At 40.1% G+C, this 9,901-nt stretch overlaps 1 protein-coding gene across 1 annotated transcript; it reads right to left on the bottom strand.

Annotated features, from left to right (window-relative positions):
• Nucleotides 1-1,422: 1,422 nt before the first annotated feature.
• LOC132864760 (olfactory receptor 13J1-like) lies at nt 1,423-5,666 on the bottom strand (the record flags this gene model as incomplete). The annotated part of the gene is made up of 2 exons (XM_060898178.1): nt 5,098-5,666; nt 1,423-1,456 (listed from the first exon to the last, which is right to left on the bottom strand). Coding segments are annotated over exons 1-2 (603 nt in total), but the record flags the coding sequence as incomplete, so codon positions are not given.
• Between the last annotated feature and the right edge of the window lie 4,235 nt (nt 5,667-9,901).

Below are 9,901 nucleotides of genomic sequence, written 5' to 3'. Positions count from 1 at the left end.
ACGGCATATTCAGATGTACAATGTACATATGTGTATCAATTCAAAGAGTATCTGTTCTGTATGAACCTAGACATGTTCTCCCCATAGCGCAGGATCAGCTGAAATAGAGAAGTGTTCTACTGGCGTCGGCTGCGCTGGGTTGACATCCATAACACCCTCGTCTTCCTTCTCGTCACCATGGTGTGAACTGATCTCTACCTGGCTTAAAGTGGCTTCGCACATATCCTCCTCCCCGGCTTCAGCGCTGGTAGTAACAGCAGTTGTCGATGTCTTTATAAAAAACGATCTAACACTGGAACATTTTTAATTGCAGCTACACGCCTGGAGTCTTTCTCTTTTTTTAATTTTCTCTTCGCACAACCACTCAATTGATGTCTGTCCATTTTTTTATTTCCATCGCGGTTTTTAAAAAATTGATGCATTTCACCGTAGGTGGACTGGCTCAACTGACAGGTTGAGGAAAGGGGGGTTAATGGTCACATAGGCCACTCTTGCTCAGAATTATGATTATTGCTGTTCTTATAAAATTAGTGTTCATAATGAATTATATATGACTATTAATGTCAAGTGTATAACCATTTTAAGTGTACAAACATTCACGAAAAATATTTTTAAAGTTTCTGTCATGTGGTGCCCCCCACTGGCTGTGAGTGGTTAGTGCCCCTGGGCACTGTGCCGCAGGCCCATATAGTTAATCCGGCCTTGCTGTATACGTTCAAAAAATGACTCCTTTTTTTTTTTTACTATTCAAATATTAAAAGATATATGTATATCTTTATAAGCTATCGATAGTTGCTACCATTTAGCTAGCTGGCATATTTATCAACGCTATGTTAGCATTGTGTGTAATTAGCCGAATGGTATGGGATAGAGCTAGTTTTTTTTTTTTTTTACTTACCCCTCAATTCCTCTCTTTCTTTCTCACACGCACCCATGCTCCCTGCCTCAGCAAGCTTTCGCACCACCATGCAGTTTGTTTATTACTTCCGCTAAGGAGGTTATGTTTTCGGTAGTTTTGGTTTGTTTGTTGATTTGTCTGTTAGCAACATTACGGAAAAAGTTATGAACGGATTGCTCTGAAATTTTTCCCAGAGGTGTGACTGGGCAAAATTTCAGAGCATAAAGCTACAGAATTGATCATTTCAAATTAATTCTGAAGGTTACAGCAAACCTTAATTACAGTTCTTTAAGCTGGAGAAAATCTCACATTTATTACTTCCGCCAAGGAGGTCATGTTTTCGGTAGCGTTGGTTTGTTTGTTTGTTTGTTAGCAACATTACAGAAAAAGTAATGAACGGATTGCTCTGAATTTTTTTTCCAGAGGTGTGACTGGGCACAAGTAACAATCCATTAAATTTTGGCAGTGATCCGGATCACCTTCTGGATCCAGGATTTTTTTTAAAGGATTCTTGGCGGAGGTCTGCGCTCTCCAAGTGCTTTTCTAGTTTCTTTCTTTCTTTTGTCTAAACATGAATTTTATCCAAATCTATGTCTTTAAATGGACCTGAAACAGTCATGTTTTGTGGTTTCTATTTTCCAGTGACATTTCTAGTTACCTCTGCCGAGGAGGTTATGTTTTGGGTAGCGTTGATTTGTTTGTTTGTTGGTTTGTCTGTTAGCAACATTATGGAAAAAGTAATGAACGTATTGCTCTGAAATTTTTTCCAGAGGTGTGACTGGGCACAACTAACAATCCATTAAATTTTGGCAGTGATCCGGATCACCCTGGATCCCGGATTTTTTAAAAGGTTTCTTGGTGGAGGTCTGTGCTCTCCGAGTGCTTTTCTAGTTTTATATATTGATTTTGCTGTTCATGCAGTGTATGAAAAAAAATCTTTAGTGTTGTCTGAAAGCATGAAAAATGTCTCTCGTTTGGTGGCAGTAGGAGTATTCCCTCACCCACCCTCCATATTGGGTACACAGAAATTATGATGGTAACATCCAATAATTGTGCTTTGCAGAAGACTCAGGGAAGTTTTGAAAATAGGTAAAACTTTTCTCGATATTTTGGACGAATATATGTAAACTTTCCTAAAGCAGAGTTGTCAAAGAATGTTGTTGGCAGAGGGAATAAATAAATAAACAAATATTTTATTTATTTATATATATATATATATATATATATATATAGTGTGGCACAGTGGTGTAGTGGTCATGTTGCCTCATAGTAAGAAGGTTCTGGGTTTGAGCCCCGTGGCTGACGAGGGCCTTTCTGTGTCTGTGTGGGTTTCCTCCGGGTGCCCACAGTCCAAGTACCCCGCCTCTCACCCATAGTCAGCTGGGATAGGCTCCAGCTTGCCTGCGACCCTGTAGAACAGGATAAGTGGCTACAGATGATGGATGGATGGATGGATATATATATATATATATATATATATCATCTCATCTCATTATCTCTAGCTGCTTTATCCTTCTACAGGGTCGCAGGCAAGCTGGAGCCTATCCCAGCTGAGTATGGGCGAAAGGCGGGGTACACCCTGGACAAGTCGCCAGGTCATCACAGGGCTGACACATAGACACAGACAACCATTCACACTCACACCTACGGTCAATTTAGTGTCACCAGTTAACCTAACCTGCATGTCTTTGGACTGTGGGGGAAACCGGAGCACCCGGAGGAAACCCACGCGGACACGGGGAGAACATGCAAACTCTGCACAGAAAGGCCCTTCGCCGGCCACGGGGCTCGAACCTGGACCTTCTTGCTGTGAGGTGACAGCGCTAACCACTGCGCTCGCTCTCTCTCTCTCTCTCTATATATATATATATATATTAGGTACACAGAAATTATGGTAACATCCAATAATTGTGCTTTATATATAGGCTTATAGGGCGGCACGGTGGTGTAGTGGTTAGCGCTGTCGCCTCACAGCAAGAAGGTCCTGGGTTCGAGCCCCGGGGCCGGCGAGGGCCTTTCTGTGTGGAGTTTGCATGTTCTCCCCGTGTCCGCGTGGGTTTCCTCCGGGTGCTCCGGTTTCCCCCACAGTCCAAAGACATGCAGGTTAGGTTAACTGGTGACTCTAAATTGACCGTAGGTGTGAATGTGAGTGTGAATGGTTGTCTGTGTCTATGTGTCAGCCCTGTGATGACCTGGCGACTTGTCCAGGGTGTACCCCGCCTTTCGCCCATAGTCAGCTGGGATAGGCTCCAGCTTGCCTGCGACCCTGTAGAAGGATAAAGCGGCTAGAGATAATGAGAATGGGATATAGGCTTATATGTGCAGAGAATGTGCATGGTGTATGTACATGATGCACATTCAATTGTCTATTAAAATAAAATATCACGAAGCTTGGGATTAGACATAGTCGGAGAGTAATAGTGAAGGTATATTGTTTTTGTCGATGTTTTATTTGTTTTTAGTGTTTCAATATTTGAATATTTATTGTACATGTTTTAATGTTGTACATGCCATCCTTTGTGCTGATTTGGTGAACGTTAATTCTAGATCCTTACACTGTACTGGCTTCCTGTTTCTTCTGGGGGTCTCTTCTAAATAAATAAACAGTGCAGCTGCACACTCAGTTTGTGGAGTACTGAAACTTCTTTTTCTGATTAAAGGAACAACTGATATCAGTCCATTAATTTAAAGAAGATTTTATACACCAAAAGCATCTAAAACATCAGAGATGATTCAATTTGAACATCTTACATAAGTTATTTGTCATTCTCTAATAGGCTACGAGGTTAATCTTTTACATGTTATTCTCTGTCTCACAGTTAAACCCCTAAAGCTGAATTATATGAGATTGAAGGTTACTGTGAAAACTAAGCAAGAACATTTAATCAACATTCAGATTAAATGCTGGAATTTCTGGGAATCTTCTACACTGTGCAAAGTAATTTAAACAACATTACAATATGTTTTGCTTTTATTCCTTTGACAGTGGTCAGATTTGGGTGTTTACACAAATATGCAGATGAAATAAACAGTGCTATTGCTATTTTGCTTGTGTTCAAGTTCATGAAAATATATATCAAAAATTTCAACAAGAACACTGGCACACAATGGTGTAAAATGACTACTGCAATGAATAGCAGACCATTGCTATGGACACAGTTCTGATCATAGACTCTGGAGGACCATGTCCAATCATGTCAACCCGCTGAAAGTAGTCTGAAAAATTTTGTTGCTTTAATCATGAAATTAACAATATCACCTCATTCGTGACACCCTGTGGCAAAAATGTTACTCCATCAGAAAACACAATGGAAGATTTTTCCAAAATGTATTTTAATGTTCAGTTTCATGTGAATTATATATAATAGTTTATATATAATAGTATATATATATGTTATAATAGTTTATATATATATATATAATATATATATATATATAATAGTTTATATATATATGAATTATATATAATTAGTCCGCTAATCTTAAGAAGGCTACAGAGTTTACCTTGCTGTGGATGCAGTTCCAACCATAAAATCTAACAGACTATATTTTGTATAAGCAAAAAAAAAAAATCATTTTTAAATAAATATTTTTTATCAATTTTTTTTTCATAAGTAGCTGTGTATTAATCGTTATAATGTACAGTTAGTCATTTGCGGGTAACACGGTAGTGCAGTGCTTTGCACTGTTGCCTCACAGCAAGAAGGTTCTGGGATTGAGCCCAGTGGTCAGCAGGGACTGTTCTGTGTGGAGTTTGCATGTTCTCCTTGTATCTGCGTGGGTTTCCTCTGGGTGCTCTAGTTCCCCCCACAGTCCACGTGTTTCCCAAGCCTGGAAATAAGAGGGTTGTGGCAAGAAGGAAGGGCATCTGGTGTAAAACTATGCTCCAATTAATATGCCATGTGGATCAATAGGGTCCACATGGCAGCAACCCCACACACATCAGTGGGTCAAGTGAATGTACAGTTCATCATTCATTATTGTGAAATAAACCCTTTCAAGTTGATTCAAGTCCCCTCTGCTTTGTGTCTGGGGCCCTGCATCATCTTGTCAGGGTTTATTTTGCAATAATGACTGGCTCACTGTACATTATCCCTTACATAGTGACCTGCTCTAAAAATTTTGACTAATTATAACACTATTTCATCAACTGTGGTGACACTTTCTGTGGCATAAAGAATTTCAGCAACTTTTCTTGCAGTTCCTCAGTCTTTAGACTATATATGATGGGGTTTAACATGGCTGGCAGCGTAGTGGTCACTGTCAGAACTGCTATGAAAAGATCAAGTGATTTCACTAATCGCAAGTTCCCTAGTATGTAAGCCAAAATCACCGGCATATAATAAATGAGGACCAGGACCATGTGAGTAAGACAGGTGTTGAAGGCCTTCCAACATTGGGCTGTAGATGCAATTCGCAACACAGCCACCACCACTATGACATATGAGCAAATAATAAAAGTCAGAGGGCCAAGCAGAATAGCTAATGTCTTAATAGTTGCCAGATTCCTGTTATAAGAAATATCTCCACAAGCTAGCTTGTAAACCTGGCCATGCTCACAGCAACAGCTTGGCACCACCCTTGATCTACAATAGGACAGACCACTGGCCAGAGCTACAGGGAAAAGCTCAATCAAAAATACCAGAAGCCAAAGCCCGGCTATGATAAGCACCATCCTCAGATTAGTATTGATAGTCGGGTAACGCAAAGGAAAGCATATAGCAATCAGGCGATCATAAGCCAGTAGGGCCAGTGAAAAGGACTCCATGTCACCAAAAAAATGAATAAAAAACATTTGGGAGAAACATGCTTCAAAACTGATGTGATTGAGGTTGAATACAAACACAGGAACCATTTGTGGAATAATAACACTGTTTATAGAAATGTCAACTACAGCGAGGTTACAAACCGCAAGAAACTTGGGGTTCTGTAAACTGGAGTTCATGAAGATTACTATCAGAAGGGTAAAATTACATAGCAGAGTAATCAGGTAGATAATTGCCAATGCCAGTATCAGGTAGTTCTTATTATCCAAAGAATTGAAAGCAACCAGATAAAATCCATTCGCAAATGTATCTGTCCCATTGGTGCTATTAGAGCTTAAATTCATTTGAAAAGCTTCTCCACACCTGGAAAAATCAAATAATACCTTTTTTAGATTAAAATGCCAATTACAACAAAGTGTACTGTATATGTTTTCTCAAGCTAGATAAAGCACAATTCAACATTGACTTCTAGACTTTATATTTAAATTCATATGTTCAGTTATCATTTAACGATCAATTATATTCAATGCATATTAGAAGCTTGACTTACAAACCAGGTCCAGATTCCACTCAACCAAGGCATAAAGCAGCATGAATATCACAGATATAAAGGGTTGAGGAAAATGTAAAATGGTGATCTGGGAATAATTACAAACTGTGTGTACCAACAAAGAAACAATTAGCTTTGCAGTTCAGCTAATTACACCAAAGCTTTCTCTTAAGTACCTAATTAGAGCATAAATAGGATTGTCTATTTAGTAGTTATCAATGACAGCATTTAACATTTTCAACCTGTTGAAGAATAGCTCACTGATATGACCCTTAGAGGAAAGACTAGGGTAATTACATGCTTGTCATTTTTCTCCTCACATAACAGAAGTCATAAATAACCACTGAGGAATAACATTGTAACCAAAATCTTATTAGTCACCACAGAAAAAAAAAGTAAAAATAGCATTATTATAGTTTAATTATACTTATTTATATATTCATCTGTATTGTTTTTTATATACTGTACATACTTTATATTTTATGATATGAGTACCTGTCATTATTCAAACATCTTAACAAACTTAACATCTGTAACATACAGTTTGGTTTCATGCCTGGAAGAAGCACAACTGATGCCATTTTTTTCCTGTGCTAATTAATGGAAAAGTACTGGGAAGGCCAGCAGAATTTACATTGTGTATTCATAGACCTGTAAAAGGCTTTTGATAGTGTCCCAAGAGAAGAACTGTGGAACCGTCTGAGATTAAAAGGAATCTCTGAAAGCTACATCAAAATCATACAAGATATGTATGCCAACAGTGTAACGCAAGTAAGATTTGCGAATGGTGATAGTGAGCCCTTTGAAGTTAGAGTTGGAGTAGACCAGGGCTCAGCCCTGAGTCCATTTCTTTTTGCCATCATCATGGACTGTCTAACGGAAGGTTTCAGATGGCAAGCGCCATGGGATATGATGTTTGCTGATGATATAGTGATTTGCACAGAAACAAAAGAAGAAGCAGAGAGTTGATTGGGGACATGGCAAAAGGCACTAGAGAACAGAGGACTAAAAGTCAGCAGGAAAAAGACAGAATACTTATGTATAAATTGTGGAGACCAGACAGAAGGAACACTAAAAATCCAAGATGAACCAATCCCAAAAAAGAAATCTTTTAAGTACCTTGGGTCCACAGTACATGGAGATGGATGTTCAGATGAAGTTTTGAAAAGAATACAAGCAGGCTGGAGTGCTTGGAGAAGGATCTCAGGGATAATGTGTGACAAAAATGTACCAGTGCAAGTCAAGGGGAAGATGTATAAAATGATTGTAAAACCAGCAATGCTTTACAGCACTGAAACCCTACTCCTGACAAAAATACAAGAAAGAAAAATCAAATCAAATCAAATCAAATCAAGTTTATTTGTACAGCGCTTTTAACAATAAACATTGTCGCAAAGCAGCTTTACAGAATTTGAACGACTTAAAACATGAGCTAATTTTATCCCTAATCTATCCCCAATGAGCAAGCCTGTGGCGACGGTGGCAAGGAAAAACTCCCTCAGACGACATGAGGAAGAAACCTCGAGAGGAACCAGACTCAAAAGGGAACCCATCCTCATTTGGGCAACAACAGACAGCCTGACTATAATATTAACAGTTTTAACAGGTATAACCCTCAACTGTCCTCATGGGGCCGTCCTTCACAGGAGTGGGGCGATAAAACTCCGACCAGACACAGGGCACCAGGATGGATCAAGCAGGTCCGAGGGGCAGAAGAGGCCAGCATCTCAATCCCAGGATCAACATGTAACTCAGAGGGACAGATGGGGGGGGAGAGAAAGAAAACACGTTGTTAGGTATGCCCTAAAAATGACAAGTATTAAATCTGTGTGGTAGGCTCGCAGAGACGAGAGTCTTTACATCAGGCATGACGCACAATGGCATGTTAATATGGTAAAAAATATATCATGACCTGCTCTGGCTGGATGCCCGACTGGGCGACGGGAGCACACCCCCCAGCAACGACGAGACGCAGATGGGACCCCCAGGCCCGGCCAAGACAATTCAGCCACACCCCACCGGGTCCGGGACACGCGACAGAACGTCCGACGGCCGATTCCCTGCAGGCCACGACAGCCAGCCGAGGTCCCCACCGTCTCCACCAAAAGATTTCCTGTTGACTCCATGTAACTCAGAGGGACAGAATGGAAAAATGGAAACAGCTGAGATTAAAATGCTAAGATTCTCTCTGGGAATTACAAGATTGGACCACATAAAGAATGAAGTGATTAGAGAAAAGCTAAAAGTAGAACGATTGTCTGAAAAATTGAGGGAATATAGGCTGAGATGGTTAGGTCATGTGTACCGAAGGGATGAGGACTATGTCGCAAAACAAGTACAAGAACTGAAAGTTGGTAGTAGGAAAAGAGGTAGACCAAAGAGGAAGTGGAAAGATTGTATAAGAGAAGACATGGCTTCTGTTGATGCAAAAGTGGAGGATGCCATGGACAAGAAAGAGTAGAAGAGAAAAATCCACACCAGCGACCCTACATGGTGGGAATAAAGCCAGTAGAAGAAGAAGAGTACTGATCATTACTCATTACATTTGAATTATATGTGAAATTTCTATTTCTGTATAACTGTATGATTATCAAAAAAAAAAAAGTCCTTCCTACACCATGTGGCAGCGCCAATCTCCGTAGCCCTTGGCCTCTCGCATATTACATAGATAGGGTTACAGTGGGGGGCTAGTCCTCTGGCAACCATGAGAGTTTGACTCCCCACTCACATCTGTTTTGCAGCATGCCTTGCCAGACGGCAGTAGGTACTATTTTTATGATGGTTTTTGGTATGACCCGACTGTGAATTGAACTCGCAGTCTCCTGATCAAGAGGCGGACATGCTAACCACTAGGCCAACTCACAGTACAACTGTATGATGATAGTATTATAAAATAGTGTGGCACAGTGGTGCAGTGGGCAGAACTGCTAGCTCATAGCTCCAGGGTCCCTGATTCAGTCCTGAGCTTGGGTTATTGTCTGTGTGGATCATGTCCTCTCCATCCACATAGGTTTGCTCTGGGTGCTTTGGTTTCCTCCCACCTCCCAAACATGGCAGTAGATTGATTAGTGAAGATAAACTGGCTCTAGGTGTGAATAAGTGTGTGAACATTTGTGTATGGTGCCCTGTGATGGGCAGGAGTGCCATCCAGGGTGTAATTCTAGTTCATGCCCAGTGTTCCTGGAATAGGTTCCAGATTTACCATGACCCTGACCAGGATAAAGTGGTTATTGACAGCGAGTGAGTAAGTAAATTAGTAACTCAGGAGGTTTTCATTCTCAGGCTTTTCTTTCAAGACCCAAAGCTGTTTGTGCTGAAAGTGAGATTTGTTTGAGTGTGAAAACTTTTTTCAAACCTGGGTGAAATTGATCTTAGGTCTGCATCAAGTAAACTGTTGAATCAAGTTTTTGCTTATTTTGTGTTTCACAGTGGAAGAGAAAGGGATGTAGTGATTTGTAGAGAAGAGAGAATATCTTTTTATATCAAGTAAAGAAGGCTTAAATGTGACTAGAACTTAAATGATTAACAGCTTTCATCAAACCAGTAAAACGAACATGTTGAACAAATGCTTACATAAATACATTCAATAATTAATTATTTGTTTTTAAAGTGGGAAGCATGGTAGTGTAGTGGTTAGCATGGTTGCCTCACAGCAATAAGGTTCTGGGTTCAAGCCCAGTGGCTGAC

The sequence above is a fragment of the Neoarius graeffei genome, chromosome 17 (genome assembly GCF_027579695.1).
Source record: "Neoarius graeffei isolate fNeoGra1 chromosome 17, fNeoGra1.pri, whole genome shotgun sequence".
Taxonomy (NCBI): domain Eukaryota; kingdom Metazoa; phylum Chordata; class Actinopteri; order Siluriformes; family Ariidae; genus Neoarius; species Neoarius graeffei.
The sequence above is the reverse complement of the archived record's forward strand: the minus strand, read 5'-3'. Positions and strand labels throughout refer to the sequence as shown.